The 18762-nt window shown below is 38.0% G+C and overlaps 1 protein-coding gene across 5 annotated transcripts in view; it reads right to left on the bottom strand.

The window, feature by feature from the left end:
* Positions 1–18762, bottom strand: part of LOC136787644 (E3 SUMO-protein ligase RanBP2-like) — a 40058-nt gene that overhangs the window by 12129 nt on the left and 9167 nt on the right. Inside the window, exons 10-27 of one of the 5 annotated variants that reach the window (XM_066984959.1) lie at positions 17413–17591; positions 17139–17314; positions 16735–16858; positions 16227–16388; positions 15694–15831; positions 15464–15610; positions 14836–15018; positions 14666–14749; positions 14024–14159; positions 13765–13862; positions 8667–13221; positions 8050–8127; positions 4040–4204; positions 3079–3183; positions 2108–2172; positions 1114–1231; positions 424–561; positions 131–270 (exon numbers count right to left, since the gene is read on the bottom strand). In XM_066984959.1, coding sequence (XP_066841060.1) covers positions 131–270; positions 424–561; positions 1114–1231; positions 2108–2172; positions 3079–3183; positions 4040–4204; positions 8050–8127; positions 8667–13221; positions 13765–13862; positions 14024–14159; positions 14666–14749; positions 14836–15018; positions 15464–15610; positions 15694–15831; positions 16227–16388; positions 16735–16858; positions 17139–17314; positions 17413–17591 — 6791 coding nt within the window. The remainder of the gene's footprint in view (positions 1–130; positions 271–423; positions 562–1113; positions 1232–2107; positions 2173–3078; positions 3184–4039; positions 4205–8049; positions 8128–8666; positions 13222–13764; positions 13863–14023; positions 14160–14665; positions 14750–14835; positions 15019–15463; positions 15611–15693; positions 15832–16226; positions 16389–16734; positions 16859–17138; positions 17315–17412; positions 17592–18762) is intronic. The other 4 variants (XM_066984967.1, XM_066984981.1, XM_066984973.1 and 1 more) reach the window with 4 other exon arrangements.

The following is an 18762-nucleotide window of genomic DNA, read 5'->3' as shown; positions in this document are numbered from 1 at the left end:
GCACAAGAAAAAAGGACCGAAGCACAACAGACAGAAAGCATAAGAAGTCAAGGAAAGCATTTATAAAAATTTTCTTTGTTAGCAGATATGCTTATCTTAATGTTCTTTTATATTCTGGAAGTTTCTTTACCTCTGGTAAGGAAACAATGGGCTCAAAGTGGATATCATCATTATGTACGACTTCATCACCGCTATCATCTTCATCTGCTTTGCTGGTTGTCTGTGCTCCAAATACGGTTGCTCCAGTATTTGCCCACTTGAAATCTTTATCTACAGTTAAGAGACTTGCATTTTAAACATTTTGCTGAGAAGTAAAGTTACACAAATTTACGTAACTTGACAATATGCGGAAGCTTGGTGCACAAAGGTATTTTGTATGAAGCAGAAGTCCTGTTCAGTATCTGTCTCAGATGCTTAACTCACCTTTTGACCCAAAAGCAAAGTCTCCAGAGTTTCTGGAAGCCAGATCTGCAAATGACAATTCTGAGGTATTGCTGAATCCAAATGAGATGATTTTGTCTTCTATCAAACAAGATGGGAAAGTCAAATGCTTTTCTAATCCTTTAGGGAAAACATTTCCAATGTCATGTAGTCAACAAGAATAAACTGGAGAAGTCTCTACAATATTCTTCCCTTCCCATAAATTTAAAGTTTACTGTCATTCTGAGAAGTGATGTGCAATTATATTTAAAAAGAAGAGATCTCAAGACCTAGTTCAGTTCAGCATGCCACTTCTGTGCAGATCCACAGAGCTTTAATAAGTACTCACATGGCATTTAACAATAAACCAACAGCATTGCTCTGGAGCAGTCTCATTTGACCATATAAGAATTTGAAACACTGAAATACTTTCATTCCCCTTCATGTTTTCACTAGATTGGTACTCACGCTTCAAATTCAATATCGGTACTACATCTGTTCAATGCAACAGCTAGATTAGATAAACTGTTCTACAGGAAAAGCATACTTAAGCTCCTAAAAAGACAACAATATACGTACCCCTGACTTTACCTTGTGTTGACTCTGAAGAATCTGAATTACTTTCTTTTTTAGTTGTCAGGTTTACAGGTTTGTCATCACCTACTGATAAAGCCTGCAATACATGAACATTACCTGTGCTGGAATCTGGCTCTTCAGCTGACTGCACAGGTGCTATAGCCTCATCAGCTGATTCAGTTGGTTCTCCTTTAGTTGTAGGCACTATATCAGTAGAACTGGTGACATCATTCTCCTGAGATTAATAAGGAGTAAAGCAATAAAAAAAATAAGCAAAAAGGAGCCTAATATTCAAACCACTTTAAGTCAGGACAGTAAGGACAGTCATAATGAAGAACTCTCCCCCCCCCCCACAGTGCTATCAGTTTCTTTAACTACAACAGCAGTACTGAAGACGCCACGAAATAGGCACCATATTAAGTTCCCTGACTCCCACTCCGCTACAGCCCTTCTAATGCTTCAGAACTGCTCATTACTCCGTTCAACGGATATTTTCAGGAAACTCTGGACAAAAACAAGCTGTGCATCTATGCAACTATGCCTCCTAGAGACAACATAGGTGGCAACAAATTCTACTGAAATTAAGGTGGGTTCAATCTGGAAACAACTAGAAACCAGGGGCCCACACTAGATGAAATTAAAGATGGCCACCTCAATTCGCATTAAAAAAAAGTTGTAAACAGCTAGGGAAAAAAATTGTTATTGGAAGCTTTCTGACAGTTTAATTTCTTTCCTGACGCTTACCACACATTGGACACTAACTTTACAAGAGACCCAAGTACCTCTGAAGCAGTATGCTTCCACAAAGATGCAATTTCTCTTTGAAATCTCTCTGAAATCAATTAATTCTTGCATACATGTTCAGAGGGACATTACTAGCCAAAGCTGTTTATATTAGGAAAACAGCTGCACCTCCTTTCTCTCCCTGAGAAACTTCAGATCTGAACCTCAGTTCCAGTGTCAAAGACTTGAGGCACAGTCAGAGGATTCAAATAACTTTTCCCCAATACATGTTTTATTCCCCACAAAGCGAAAAGTATCAGGTCTTACGAGTGTGAAAATACTTCTACAAATTCAATGACAAAAAGTTGTATAGAGATTTAGTTCATACTTTAGCGTTTTCAGCAGTAACACATTCTCCTTCAGTTTTCAAGTCAGTTTTGCCTGTGATGTCTCCTGCAAAGAATAAAAATTAATAGAAAAGAGCTGGTAAGGCAGCTGACTACTGAGGTAATTTTGGGCAACTATGTTATCAAATAACACCGTGATACACGGGAGAACGTAAAGTACGACTTCAGGAACTTTTCAAATAGCATCATTATTGAAAGAGCGGAAGGGTAATTCCGCTCAGGGTGGCTAAAGAATTGTCATTTTGCAATACCTGGTTTTCTATTGCTATCAGAGAGTTTCCAAGCAACAATGTGAAGTTCAATCTTGCAACTGCCACTACTGCTAGCTTCCTTCAACATTTACTTATATTTCTGATAGCCCAATATCTACCACCTCTTTCTAGCACATAGAACCACACATCCTCAAAAAACAGACCTCCTTTGTTACAGTATCTATCCAGATACCCACTTATGCAACACTAAAGTTAGAGGCACTTCCAAAATAACCATTAGCATGAAAACAAGCAAATTATCTTCTGCACTTGTATTATTACTACAGAGACCAAGTACTTTTTTCCTTATTGAACAGCATTAACTCACATGCTTATAATCTAAGTCTACTATCAGCAGAATTAAACATTCAGAGCTGTAGACAAGTTGTTTTTTTTTTCTTTTGGTCTTTCAAAGGCATCTTGCAAAGCTCAGCTCTTCGTATTCAGAAGAAAGGCAGGAGTTTCCAGGTAAGAAGACAGTTTGATGTTCTTGTTTAAAGGCCCTCTAAAATGTTCTTTTCATTCAGGTACCACTTACTGATAACAATTCAACATACTGAGGTTAAAGATGCATTTTAAGCTGCAGCTTTTCTGATTCCAGTGCAAGTGTTCCTAAAACTATCTCAGGAAAAATCAAATTAACCTCAGAGCCCGGGTGTCCTCTAGATTTAGAGCTTAAATCTCAGTATAAAAAAAGTTACCTGTTGTGTTTTCAGGCATATCTTTTGCAGAACCCTGCAATTTCCTTTTCTTTTCTTGATAGAGTCTTCCATTAAGGTTCTTAACAGCTGTTTCATAGTCTTCATCTTAAGTATAGGAAACAAATGTAAGTTCTCAGGCATCGTCCAAGTACAGAGAAGTCTGTTAAGCCCTTCAGACTCACAAGCCTAGCAAGCACACACAACTTCTGCTAATGTTTAAGTTTCACTCACCAGCAAGTAAGCCTTCACTTCCTATTTTGCATGTGTGTGCTTTGGTGCACTCTTGACTCTTTTTCAGTCTAGATGTGTGGCATGGGTTTCATGCTTTCAGAAAATCTATTTCTTATTAATTTTATTAAGAGTACCACTAAACACAATTGGGAAGGGAGATGGAAGATCTTTTGTATAAAATCAAGCAAGCCTAGATCTTTGTGGGAGGCTGCTCATCATCTCTTATTTCCTGTTCAGTGAAACGCTTCAGAACTGCAATTTAACCAATTGCTACTGAGTAAGTTAAGAGGAATTTAGTTGTATACAACTAGAGTTGATGTAAAATATTCAGTTTCTCTGTTAAGAATTTGCTTTAGAATAAAGAGAAACCAGTCTACCATTTATGGAACCTGAGCATTTTTATTTTTGATAAAGGCTGCCTACCACTTGACTCTCAAAATACTTAGAGATACGCCTCTTGCTCGAATATTTATGTAGTCTTACCTAACCAACTACATTAGCAATGAGTCAGAGCACCCATATAGCACCAATGCAAATTCCTTTTTGTCATTCCTGGCCCTCCCTTGTTCTGTCCTGAAGACTCAAATGTACATCTTTGGCACAAACGAAGATAACACAAACATTACCGCCCATCAGTCCAAACTAGTATTAGAGCGTCTATTGGTTTTAATAGTATTATACCCTTTCCCAACAAAAAGGCAACACAAAGATCAATTTTGACACTCCTTACCATCATCCTCCTCACTCACATATCCAGGCTTATTCTTATAGCAGAAGAATGTTGAAGGTAGTTTAAGAAAGCCAGCAAGAGCTCTCTGCTCAGGGGTAGGTGTTAACTCGTAAACAATTATAACCTCATCAGTTGGAAGATCATCTTCTGGCACTGTCTTCTCAGCTTTGTACAGAAAAATGAACAAAGCATTAAAACTAAATTAGTTTAGAACAGGCAGCAACATTAGTCCAACACTGCCATTATTACAGAGCTGACTTAATTCTTAGGTGGTTAGAAACATACATATTCGGAGCCTACATATTTTTATTCAACCACAGGAAACAACAGTTAAAGTTACAGAATGCTAGGACAAAGCATGCTAGAACTTAATAATTTCTGAACTGCATGCCGAACTACGACCTGTTCTATTGCCTTTGAAATTCAAGCCTCAGATCAGTATCAAACCTGCATTTTTATATTGTTAGAAGGATTATTTATGTCCTTACACCAAAGGAAATAAGATTATGGAAAAAGAGCCATATAGGTGTCATCCAGAGAGGTGGAGAGGAAAAATGCAGGACTGAAAAAGAAAACGTAAAGCCACCTACAGCAACATGTACTATTGAATTGCTTCAAGTGTTTGAAGTTCCAGAAAATATTAAATAGCAACTGAGCAGGACTTATTTCAAATTAGTTAATAAAAAGCTCAAATTTCCCATAAGTAATCTCAACTTAATTACCATAGCAGCTGCTGCTGAAACTTTTAGTGTTTTAAGAGTAATCTCATAGCTTCACGTTACTGGAATAACAAAATACTGCTATCAGCGTAAAGTTTAACTAGCTTTCCCAGCAAGGACAAATACTATTGCTGATTTTATTATACAATTTCTTCTGCTCTCTCCTTCAACATCAAATTGCCTATTCCACTTTCACTGAATAAACACTAATAATCGAAGGTTAAAGCTAATAATCTCACATCTTTATGCATAATAGAATAGAAGCAAAGAGGAAGGATGCATCAGTTTAAGGGTCACATGTGGAGTTCCTTTCACTTGTTTTTGTTTAGAGGGGTAATTTACAAAGTAAAGGCTTAAGAGAAACACATTGGTTAACTATTAATAAGAATTACCCCATAAGCACATCAATATCCATATCTCATCTGTTTCCAAGAATCATTTGATTGCTTTAATAAGTCAGCCCACTTGATAACACAATAACATACTGCACTAGAGGTCTGCACTAAGATAGTCAGCAGAATTTGAAGTGGGCTCTCAAAAGCTCACTGTTCTTTTCATAATAAAATATTCGCCAGCTTTGTGGCACAACGTAGTCAAGGTGGAACCTAAAGCTTCAGCTAGGAATTAATCAGTTCCTGAGGAACACTGATTTTCCTGCTCAAGCATTTTGACATTCATTTCTGCAAAAAGAGACAGGGAGAGAAGATAAATTTAGTGTTCCTAGACATGCCCCGATACTCTGGCACAACTGACATATTAAAATAAAGCTGCTTTTTAAAAGTAGCTTTCCCATTTGTATCTTCCAGCAGAGTAAAAGCAACCTAAGTAGTACTAGAATAAAAGCAGCATTCGAAGTTCTAAGCCCCAGTTCAATTATAAGTGCTTTTGCAGTGTTGCCTGCTCCACATTTGTCCCAGCTGATTAACTTCTAATCAAGGGGAGTCAATCACTTCAGGTTCCTAATATAGCATAGAGAGAAGCTCAAACTCATAGCCAGCAGTCTTATCTCAATAGCTCTTCTGAGCCTGTATAAAGTAAATGCAGTACTGTGTTACAAAGGTAGGCAGGTATGCTGCCTGCTAGCACATGCTTTATTCATTCAGATTAGTTAAGCAAGTGTCTCACTTTGGTTGAGTAAATATAAAAACTGAATAAAACAAACGTCAAGAAGTCAGTTCAGATCAATACACAGGTAAAGTTCTTCACACGTTGATCAAACACTGATTACAATCCCAGCAATCCAAACATCCACTTGAAGTGACAGAACACTTGAGCAACAGAAAGGATTACAATGTGCATTTGCCCTCAGAATATGAAGACTGAGCGAGATGTTCATGGGATCACTTAAATCAGTTTCTACTCAGCCTCTCCACAAGAAAGTTAACTTTGCTGATTTAAAATTGCTGCAAACAGATTAAATGTATTTTCACAGGCTGCGATGAAAACAGTGCCATGCACACATACAGTATATTCCTAAAAGGCTGTTGATTTTGGGATGATACAGCTTTCTACTCGGGGAAAAAAATCCACACAGTTGTTAGTATATGGAAGGAACAGAAAGAGCAATACCGCGCACAACAGTTGGAAGCAGTTTCACTGATGTATTACATTTTTGCTTTTATTTCGTCTTTGATATAAAGATCATGTAGATGTAAATATCTAGCTAGTCACAATAATTGTTTTGTCCCCCCATACATATCAGCGAGTATCTGCTAAATATAAAAATACTGAAGTTTAAAACTTAACACATGCAATTGACTTAACTATGAATTAAAATTGTTAAAATACTTGAGAAAAGCTCATGAGAAGAGCCAAAGAAAAAGCTAAGAAAAAACTAGTTGTTTCGCACCTCAATGGAAAATGACTTATGAGGTTAAATTTCTTTTGAACATTGCCCTAGCAAAACTCAGAAACCATTCCCTGAAAGATGTTCCCCATGAGAAACTCAAATTATATTTATGTAGACTTGAAAAGCTAATTCGGACAGGACTTAAAGTCATTTGCTATTAAGCCAGTCAGAGCTCAAAACCAAAACCAAAACCTACACTGAAGGTAACACCAACTGTAAATAAAGCAAGGTATATAACCATACCCTAGTTATCAGGAAAGCAGAAATGAAGAACTGTCTGAAGTACCAGAAAGGCATATGATTTTTTATTTCATTTCTTTAAAACACCTTCCCTGTTCCCAATATAAAAACAAAATGAATTCAAGGCAGCAAGAGTTCTTGCATTTATGCATTAGCTCAGAATGCTAATTCACTTTATTTTATGGACATTCAATGATGAAAATGAAATCAAATTATTAATAGACTCGTGGATGCCTAAAAACACAGAACATTTGACTCTCAATCAGATATGCAGAAGGTGGACATGAGTTCAGCGTTTGAATAAGAATAGCTTCTCTAGAAATACTAAGCTGGAAAAACGGTGTTTGAAATGACTTTGACAGTTTTTAACAGTCTAAGACACTAACTTTAGAAGACTATCTTGTGCAAGCTACAATAAAAATTTGTTTTTGAAAATTAAACTGCTCTTGCATAACTGCACTAGCTTGAGTATGCTTCCAGCAAGCCTAACTTAGGAGAAGTACTGTTTTTAACATCTTATGATGACACAATCAAGCTGTAAGGTGTAATTTTGGTTAAGGGTTCTGCATGTAAACAAGATGGTTACATCAGCAAAAGCTTTTTGGCTAGCTAAGGTGGACTTCGTATTATACATGAAGCACGTACATGTAAACAGTAGCTAAATTTGGCTCTCTCATCTCTGCCTACGCCTTGTTTTTAAAATTGCAGAAGTTAACATTGATAATAAGGAAACTGAATTAAGCATTTCCAGCACATAACTTGAATATATTTTAAGTTTTACTAGTTAACATGTCTAGAAATCTTCAAGCATATTTCACTGAAGTGGAAGACCTCAGGTGGGAAGAGAGTCACACTTTAAAAATAAAAAAAAGAATATAATTCCTTTACTAAAAGAGAATTTTATAGATGCAGCGTGTGTGTGTTCAGTAAAACTGTGAAGTGCAAGGCAGGTTTCTAAATACCCTTAAAAAGTAAGGCAAACAACAGCCAAAAGCATAAAAAAAGACCATCCATCGTGCTCACACATCAAAGGCATTCTCTTACCTGACAAATACAGTAGTCAGACACAGAATTTTAAGTACTCTCTTCCAGCATGCATGTTAATTGTAAGGATTACTAAGCCAACTGCTGTGCTACAGTTGGGTTACTGTCCATGCCTGCTAAAGTGTTTTTATCACACATTCAGTGCAGCGTGTAAATACCTTTACTGTCAGGTTGCAAGGAAGGTGTGCTTGTCCAAAAGGCCATTGGATTAGATTTAAAAAGGCTAAAATTAAATCCTAAAAAATAAATTGTTTGGATGTAAGTGTTTAACTGTACTTTTAAAGAGGGGAAAACACACTTACCTATGCTTTGGAAGCATTCTGTAGTTATGTGTCACAGTAGGAAAATTCATGTTTAATGCTATACTAGCTTACCGTACTCACCTGAATAAACTGTAGCTAACATCTCTGCCACCACACTTTATTATACTTTAGTTAAGAAACAGTTTGTCTTCATAAATCTGAGACTAGTATGCAAATTATATACTATCATCTGGTTAAACAGTCTTGCAATGGTAGGAAGCAGTGCATGAAATCAAAGAGAAGTACCATACCATTAAAATGCTAGTGTGGTGGTTTTACCCTGCTGGGCAGCTAACCCACCACAACCCCTCCCCTCACTCCCCCCTCCTCAAAAGAAGGGGAGAGAAGAAAGTATGCTGGAAAGAAAAAGAGATATATTATTGAGACAAAAAAAGTTATGTGAGTAGCATTAAGAGATGACTGCTTAGTAAGTTGCATAGCTGAAAAAAATTATTAGTTCAAAGGACGCTCACCTTTTTCCACAATTCTAAATGAGAAGTTGGCGGGCCCATCATGTGTCGAAGTAGCCAAGTTGCATGCCTTGCTGTCTTGAGGCTTCTGCAGTGCACTGGAGCTTCTTGGTCCAGCTACTTCCTTCTGCGATGCTGGAATATTGCCTTCGCCTTTTCTTGGAGAATTAAAGCTGAACCCAAAGAGAGAACCAGTGGCCGAAGTATTTCCAAATGTGAATGTCTTTGACTTTTCATTACTGAAAATGCTCTTGACAGATTCAGATCCGAATACGAACTTCGGAGGAGAAACCACTGTTTTTGTCGGCGTTTCAGATGTGCTCGACACCTCTGAGGCCTCTACAGTTACCTCAGAAGTATCATCGCCATGGCTGAGGTCGGTTCTTTCTCTAGTAGTTTCTTCCAGTACAGCTACAGCATTTTTGCCACATGGAGATTCTTTTGGTGTATTGGCACGAGAATAAAGAGGTGTTATCAGTGTTCCTTTCTCTTGGGCATTCTTTGCTTCATCAAAAATCTGCTTAAATGAGTCTGCCACGTCTTGCTGTTTGAATCGCACAGCTAGAAGCTCGACTTTCCGTTCTCCATCTGCAAAGTCACACGCGGTCCATACCCACGCTCTATCAGATCCTTTCATTTGTTGCATATTCATATCTGGTGTTATTCTATGATTGGCGCAGAGTTTTAGCACCTGGTCCCTTCTCATTACTATACGCACTTGTTTGTTGTCATAGTTCTGCAGTATCTTGATCTCCCCAACACCTCTCTCTTTCCACTGATTAGTGTCTTTGTCATATCTGTAGAGTTTAGCTCTGTGACTGAAGACAACTTGCTCGTCTTCCTCACCACTGGTCACTTCCACGAGATCAGGCAGAGGTACCACAGGTTCAAAGTACTGCCCATCTCTCTCCTCGTCTTGAGCAACATCAGAATCTTCATCTGTGCCTACAGATGTTCTACTCTGGTTCTGCTTGGAAGGAGATTTGGATGGGCTCAAGGCAGACTTAAAGCTGAAATTAAAGCCTGCAGTAGACTCTCCAAATCTAAACAGATTTTTCCGTACAGGGCTACTTGCAAGAGGTGATGCGTACACGGAGCTACTTATGCTGTCATCCAAAGCTTCCTCACGCAAATCAGAGTTATCCCATTCCAGAGCGGGCCCGGTACTTTCAGTGTGGGGCTTTACAACCAAATCAGAAGTACTACTGGCAGAAGCAGAGTTTACATTTTCCTCTTCTGTCAGTTTAGTTTTGTCATCTGTCAGAAATGTTTTGAGGTCTTTTAAGCCACTCTTCATTTCTTCCGCTTTCTGTATAAGTTCAGCTGTCCTACCTGTATCGACAAGTTTGTGAGGTGTCTGCAATGGTATATCTAGCAGTAGCCTCTGACATTCTTCAAACTTCTGTTTGAATTCCTCAGCTTGCTCTGGTGTTTTGAATTTTGCTGCCAGCTGTTCCAGCTTCGCATCACCATCAGAGAAGTCACTGGCCATCCACATCCACGCTTTGTCTGAGCCAGAGAGCTGTTTCAAGTTCATCGTTGTTGTTATCCAGTGATTCGCGCACACCTTCAGTACTTGCTCACGTCGCATTAGTATTCTTACTTTGCCATTAACTTCGTTTTTAAGAATTTTCAGGTTGCCCACCCCACGTTCTTTCCACTGGCTTGTTTCTGGATCAAACCTGAATAGCTTCACTCTTTGTGAGTACAGCACTTTCTCATCTTCCTCTCCTGTGAACGGTTCTACCTTTTCAGGCATCTGAACTACAGGATTGAAATGAATATCGTCATTATCCTCAGTCTTATACACATCATCATCCTTCTCACCAAGGTCAGCAGAGGTGCTTGCTTTGTCATCTGTTTTAGTAGAAACCTGTGAAGAAAACAGCTTTTCGCCTGCACCTGAGAAGCCTTTGAAGTCAGGGTCCTTTTTGCCAAATTGAAAGCCTTCCCCAGGGGTACTTTTTGCAAGCTCAGCAGAAGTAGAAGTGCTGCTATTTTGGCCAAAAACAAAGTCAACCTTCTCATTGCTTGTAGTTTCTTGAGATTGGATGGAAATTCCACTATCTGAAGGCAGTTCTTTCTTGTCTTTTTCATCATCATTTTTTAAGAAGCCAGCTGCACACTCTTTGGATGGATCATCTTTCTTAGTGGCATTTTTGCTAGGTTCCTGTATGGTAAATTTAAATCCACTTGGAGGCACTGACATGGAAAAGTTAAATCCTTCCTTTGCAGACTTCACTTCAGAATCAGCAGGAATTTGAAACGTAAATGCTGGTGTCTTGCCTTGCTCGGCATGACCTAACTTAAAGCCTTTTCCTAAGAAATCACACTTAAAACCTGTTCCTAGTTGTCCTTTGGCAGGTTCAGATAATTTACTTTTCAAATCAGAAGTAGATGTTGATGAAGCATCACTAACAGAATTACCAAATGGATTTGGTGTTTGACAAGCTACACAGGCTGGTGAAGAACCTTCATTCCTTACAAAACAAGTATTACAATCCCACTGACCTTCCTTTTTAGCAAAAAGCTCCGCAAATGTATTCTTCTGTGGCTTAGTTGCAGTTGCATCAGCAACAGAACTGAAGCTGGTAGCAGGAAGTGCCTGAGCAGTAGACACAGGCACATTTGGTTGACTTTGTGATTTAGGATTCTGGCAAGAATGAGAGTTTTCATCATTGGATTCATTTTGGACTAGGCCTACAGAGCAGTCCCACTGACCTTTTTTAGAAAAAGGAGTTCCTAAGTCATTTTGAATGGTTTTTGGAGCATCTAATACAAATTTAAAAGAAACTTGAGGAGATGCTTCTGTATTCATTTTGCTTGGATTCTGGGAGGCAACAGGTTCATTTCTCACAGAACGGATGCTGCCATCCAACTGACCTTCCTTTTTAGCAAAGGCAGATCCAAGTTTGTCCTGCACAGTGTTACCGGTGGCTTTGAAACTTGGAGCAGATTCAGTTGATGGGGTGCCATGTGTTTGCCACGCATCTGCATTTGGGCTTTGGCACGATACACAATTCTTTGCAGTTGCTTCATTTGGAACTAAGCATACCTTACATTCCCATTGATCCTTCTTCAGGAGTGACTGTCCAAACCCACCAGAAGAAAAGGTTTCCTGAGCTTCCTTTCTGAATGAGAAAGTTGGAAGGGCAGATGCAGTTGGAACAGATTTAAGACTGACTTTGTTACCAGGTTCACTGGTCACTCCATCTTCTGGAAACTGAAATACAGAGTTCAGGGTCCCTGAGGTCGATCCATTAGACTTCTTGATATCCTGACTTGTCGTTTCTTTTGCAGTAGTCTCACTAGTCTGAGCCACAGATGTGTCAACATTTGATCCTAGGGTTTTTAGGATGTTCTGTGACTCCTCAAACTTACTTTTGAAAAGCATTGCTTCCTCTGGTGTTTTAAACCGAATTGCAAGCTGTTCTGGTTTTGGCAACTCGTCTGCATAATCCAAAGCATGCCATACAAATGACCTGTCCGATCCAGCATTTGGAGTTAATTTCATATCAGTATTTATGTAGTGATTTGCACAGATTTTCAGTACTTGGTCCCGTCTCATTAAGAGACGGAATTTGCCAGATACTTTATGCTTCAGTATTTTCACATTTCCAATACCCCTTTCTTTCCATTCCTTAGATTCTGCATCAAAACGGAACAGTTTGGCTCTGTTACAGAAGAATTCTTCTTCATCTTCCTCACCTGTCTTTACTTCAATCTTGTCAGGAAGGGGCACCACTGGATCAAAATGAGGACCATCATCATTCTCATCTCCGAGGGTGCTTCCTCCCTCTGTTTCATGACTTTTATTGGCCAAATCAGAAGTTGAAGTCATAAATAAAGACTTGCTTGGTTCTTGGAAACTAAACATATCACTCCTCTCAAAAGCCAAGTTTTTACGTGCATTCTGTGCCATGCCTTCTGTAAAAGGGATGCCTGAAATATGTTTATTACCGAAGTTGAATACATTTCTTTGACCAGTTGGGTGGCTGTTAACTGGTTTTTGCTCAGCGTATCTATCATCTTGTAAAGGTTTATCAGATGTCAGAAGACCCAAAAGGCTTTCACTGCTGTTAAAAACTGCATTAGCAGGCTGTGTTGTAGCTTGAGGAGAAGAAAAGGTAAAGTCTCCATCATTAGACTTGAAGTTAGTGTTGAATTTAAAAGTTGTTGGTTGACTTGACTGTGCTGGTGTTGGCAGACGTGTTTTTGACCCTTCTACTGTTCCTGGCTGTCCAAATTTAGATTTTGGAAATTCTATCATTTTTGATTCTGCAGATTTTAAAGCTGTTGGTGTGACTGAAGGCTTTGTGAAATAGCCAGGTCCAGGTAGCTGTGGATTTGTGCTTGCCTGTGGAACACTGTAATTATAGTAATCACCAGCCCCACGAGGAGAAATGATCCCAGGACCATCAAAACGCAAAGATGTGCCATATAGGTCTTGGGGAAACACACAAGCAGAAGTGTTTTGCAGAGGTGGTGTATGGATTGTTTGTTGATAAGCATATATATGTTGCTGAGGTGCAAGTCTGTTCATGCCATAGACAGGTGCCTAAAGAAATAGCGGAAGGCAATTACTTTTCTTGTTATGGTGACAGAACAAGGTATTACTATGCTAGAGCCCACGCAGACATGCACTCTTAAAAACAGTGCGTGTTTTAAAGTTAGTTTAGACTTTAACTTATGAGATTGCCTTAAACTGATTATTTTAAATCTTGAATGGCATCTGAAAACAAGCACTGAAGAGGAGCAAAATATGAATGGGCTCTTTGGTGTTTTTGAGGCTCTTTTTTTTTGATAAGCAAAATTCTCCTTTCCTATACTACTTTTGGGAAAAAAATTAAGTGCCATCACACATACCCAGTAGGGGACACGCACTAACACATTTACAGACCAGTTTTGCTGGCCGCTCTGCCTGATCCCCACATTACAAAGAAAAAGCAGAAAGATCAACCATCAGCTACCTCCATTTTAACAAATGCTATCTGTGGAATGCAGTAACTTTCAACTACAAGCAGTCATTCAAGACAAGAATCAAAATCACTCTTTTCTATAGACCAGTAGGAACAGATTGAACGGATACATTCATCCTTACCTTTGTTGGTGTTACATTGGTCGCAGCAGTTCTGAGAAGATACTGAGAGTTATAGGCAGGTGACTGGCTATAGTAAACAGATGGGCCAGTAGTAGCAACTGAAAATGAACACCAGAAGAGTTTATATCCTTTTTTGTAGTTTTGAATGGATTTTCCCGAGATCAGTTTTAGTTATGAACCTTAAAATATTTCTGCAATATTTTAACGAGTCTACCTCAGTTTAGCTAAGTGTTTAATTAAGATTTCAGCAACAACTTACCTGTTAATGGAGCTTCATGAAGATTTTGTGCTCTCTGATAGCTCTCTGACAAAATATCTGTTCCATAGATTTCACCAGGCCAACGAGATGATACATTCGAGTTGGAATTGTTGTGTTTCATTTTTTGCATCTCATTCTATTAAGACAGTGTTTCAATTAAGAGAATGTAAGTGTATAACACTGGTATTTGTAGAAGAAAGCATAAGGAGCGATACCTACCCTAATTACAATCATGTTCAAACTCTGAAAAAAAAATCAAGAGGTGGCTGTTGGAATAATCCAAGATCTGTTCATGCTATACAGCATGCTGGGAGTGTTTTCTAAAGCCAGAAATAAAAGTCCCAGAACCAACTGGATGATACCCAAGCTGATGATAGCAGAACTCTTTCTGCACACACAGTCCTTGGAAGGGTTGCCTCCATACCCCTGCCTGAGTCCTGAATTGGGGTTTTTAGGCAACGAGTTTTACTCTTGCACTCATTTTAGGTAGATGTTTACAAAGATATTTTCACTGAGTTATGTGGTAGCATGAACTAATGTTAGCTTGCTAGGCTAGGATCAGAGTCCTTACTATAACAACAAGATGAACTGATCTGCATTGAACATGGTGACAAAATTGTTTAACTTTACAAAGTCGTTTACCTTTAAAGCTTCCACTTGCTGACAGATCATTTGAAGTATAGATCTGTGATCTTCTGCCCACTGAGGGGGATTTTTAGGAGAAAACTGGGGAGCAGAAGAAAAGTTCATTTAACCTATTGAATTTTTATTCAAACATAACACTTCCCTAAAATAATAACTGGCTAATGTACCTTGTAGCTCTTAGATGGTGAGACAGAGAAGTTATTAGACAGTGAAGTGGAATATTTCACTTCTGAATCTACAGCTGGTGACAGGTCATTTCCGAAGGCAAGACTTGCCTCTTCATCATTCTCTCCGAGTTCCTGAATCACTGCGTCCAACATTTCCCTCACAGTTTCAACAGATACCGGCAGCTAGAAAGTTATTGGAAATGCAAGTCATGATTGCATTCTTCCTCAGAGAAGGAGACTACGTTCTGATCAGAAATACTGTTTTTTCAGCAAAGCTCCAAATCAAAGTTAATGTAGGAGAACAATTCATGTAAGCTTTAAATTTTATTTGGAAACTGTTAACCTCTGTAAGAAAATAATGGGCAAAAGCTATTTGTTGGCAAAGAAGCTGTCAACCACAGAGTAGTCAGAACACTGCACGATCTGGTATCTTACAGAAGTTTCCCAGAATGTACTAGCCCACTAGAGTTATGCAGGTTATTTGTCATGTGGGAAAAAATAAGTTTAGCTTGCCTTTAAGTAAAGTCTGGTCTAAAAAATCTGACTTGAATGCAAATGGTTTCATTTTAAAATAGTAACATAAACCAATGCATCTCTCGAAACAAGCTTTTAAGCAAGAATTACTTACTTTCTCAGTTACTGACACATCAGAGGAGCTTTCGTCTAAGATCTTCATTAGATAATGCTTGCTTTTAAAAAGATAGACTTTGTGTTCTTCTTGTTCTTCTAGCATCATGGCATCATTCTCAATCTCCTCTGCCTTTCTTTGGAAGATCTAACAATATGCACATTAATTAGAATCAGTCAGAACGCAAGTGAAGAAAACGCATTTGCGGGTAATGAAATTTATGAACTTACTATAGCAAGATTCCAGTATGAAACGACATTCTTAATAGCTTCAAATGCTAACAAAGCATCATCAGTTCTGCCATCAACTGCATCCAATGTTGCAAATGCTATACGTGCCTCTTCTTCATAGACTGTAACCTGCGAGACCTACAAAGCAAAAGACGAGTCATACTTAACTCGATACTTGGAACAGAAAGTGCATGTGAACGCCACTAAATAATCAGGCAGGCGGAGGTTAATGATATTACTAATTTTTTATTCCTGTAATACAAGGAAAACACTTTTTAAAGAAAGTTGGTAGTAAGGGAGTTCAGTGTCTTCCAATCAAATAGAGTTTTAAAATTAAAAATAAAGTTATAAGGAGAGATTCCCCTGCCTTTAATCAGACATGCAGTTACTACCAAGTATCACTGTTAATGATATTATATTAGTAACACCATAGAGCCGTAGAATGCAAGAAAACCCCAACCAACATACACACACACAATAAATTTTTGTGATATAATCCCTCTTACTTCAATTTTAGATTAATCAATCTGTACCTGGATGTCAAGTCTACGGAAATGTTTGAAGAGAGGATCAGTAGGTTCAGGAATACTTCTCTTCTTTTTGACTACTTCCAGCATAATCAAGACTCTCTTCCAGTAGTAAACACTTCGTCCAATGTATTCCTTCTGGTCATAAAAGGAGTTAAGGCTAATACCCTGTTGAAGAAAAGGGAATAAAAGCAGGTCATCTCAACAAATTCAAACCCATTGCTATTCATACATATTGTTCTCTGAAGCAATTAGTATCTTCTCTAATACTTGTGACAAACCTCAGGCGACCTCTCTACAGAGCTATGTAACATACAGGTAGAAAATACCACTACAGTTAAAAGTAGCATTAAGAGAGTAGTGAGGGATAGAGAACTCACTAGGGCGACTATAGCAAGTAACTTATCTGGCAAAATTAACCACAGTTCTCTCATCTGATTTTATCTACTGTTTAGTTCACAAAATAAGAGAAAAAACATCAGATTATACATATTTTAAAATAATTTTAGCTTACGGTTTTTTGCAGTGTTTTTGCCCAGTATATAATTAAGGCAGGTTGAAGGCCATGTTTATCCAGTGCTCGCAGAGTACTTATTCCATGCTGTACTACAAGCCTCGGTTTTACTGATGTTTCTGGCCTACATATCAGAAGAAATATTCCACAGTTAGTATTCTTTTTTTTTTTCATCTTTTTTAGTCCTAACCTACATCTAGCTTAAAAATGCATTATTAGAAATGAAAACCCCATTTTTAGAAAGTTCTTAAGTGTCTCAAGCCCCTCCAGCAGTAAGACTTCAATGTCCAAAATACATCAAGAAAAATGAATTTTACACACAATCTATGGGGATCAATTCATGACACCCTTGCAGAAGCTACTAAAAACTCGTTTCGAATATTTCCAAACTTAAAAAGCCTTACATTATTTTTCTGTGCGTAATAGTACGAACGGCATCCCACCAGGCTCTTTGCTTTTCAGTATAGAGCTGCTTGCACACTGCCAATGGTAAGAACTGAGGCTGATGTGCACTGTAGTGAGCGTTAAACTTCTCTTGCAATTCTAAGTTGCTAGTGAATACCACTCCAAGCAGAAATACCTGTTTTTGTAAAAATAAAAGATAAATAAATAAAAAGTATTAGATACCAAAACTCTTAAATTGTATAGTACATTTAAGAACATGGAAAATTTACTTACTTCAAGGTCTAACAGGCAAATGGATTCAGGAGCATCTGTCTCTAGTCTTGATGTTTCTTGGGGCAAGTGAAAAAGTTGTTTTAGCCATCTGCGCACTGGGGGTAACACTGACATTAAGATCCACTGCAAACAAAGCCACACGAGGTGCTGGAGACTACCACGGTGCATTCGAACAGCACCTATGCAAAAACAAAGTTGTAGGAAGTTAATATCTGCATCCTAGTTAGGAAGACTAACATCTGATCGAAGCCGGGTTTCGTTATATGAAAAGTAGAGTTTTAGTATATATATCACACTGAAGGAGCTTCCTAGCAATCTCTTCCCATCTTTTTGCCTCCATCTAAGTTGGAAATAAGCATTTTAAAAGTAAGATGTAGCATTCTTGAAGTGATTTTGGCATCTATTTATATTATATAAATAGCTTTCGAAGAAGCAGCATCTACTTCATAGGAGTGCACAAGCCAAATGTATTAATACTTTAGCTTTTCTGTCAAAGCAAAGAATGGAGATAACATTTCCACTGAAGTACATAAGAATTTTAAATTTTAAACTCTTCATTTTGAGGCAGCAGGTTAAACTAATGCATTAAACAGAAGTACTGCAGCTTTTCTAGTTCTGTAATGCTCGTGAAATCTCTATCTTCAGCAATGTTAAATGTTAAAATAGCTTGAACACTTAATTTCTAACTTAAAGCCAGACTTTTTTTTGCAATTATGTTTTTGCACTTATTTCTTTAACAGGGAAAATCTTTAGCCTGCATGCAACATGCACAGACCTTCGTTGTTTTAAAATACATAACAAAAAACACTACAAATAAACTGCTTATGAGAGGTTGTGGTAGTATAAGCTTTATTTTAGCTATTTAAGATAAAGGACTGTAAGCCTTATTGTCTAAAATTACTTAACAGAGAGTTAGGTAGTACACAGAAAAGATTTAACAGCCTAAAAGTTTCTAAAAATTATCAGCTAGGTAAAAAAACTACTAGTACTCTAACCTTGTTACACCAAAATTCAAAGCCAGACTTCATCATCAAGTCAAGTTCAAAAATAAGAAGTTTTTACTAGTTTGCAATTCTTCCTAAAGTTACCTTATTTTTGTGCCCGTAACCTGTATTCATAGGTTACATAGGAAGAGAGACCTGCCTTCCCATTGACACTTATCGATGTACAAACACAAAGAACTAAACAGGCAGCAGCAAATGAAAATGGATCAGAACAGACTAGAAAACACAGAAAGGATAGAAGTAGGGAAGTATGTGACAAATTCTTAAGAACCAGGCATAACAATACTGCTTCTCAGCAACATGTTACAGCATAAATTGAAACTCCTTACGTATCACTCTTTTGGAG

Source organism: Anser cygnoides, chromosome 1, assembly GCF_040182565.1.
Source record: "Anser cygnoides isolate HZ-2024a breed goose chromosome 1, Taihu_goose_T2T_genome, whole genome shotgun sequence".
NCBI classification, from domain to species: domain Eukaryota; kingdom Metazoa; phylum Chordata; class Aves; order Anseriformes; family Anatidae; genus Anser; species Anser cygnoides.
Note: the sequence above shows the minus strand (reverse complement) of the source record. Positions and strands in the feature narration are given on the sequence as shown.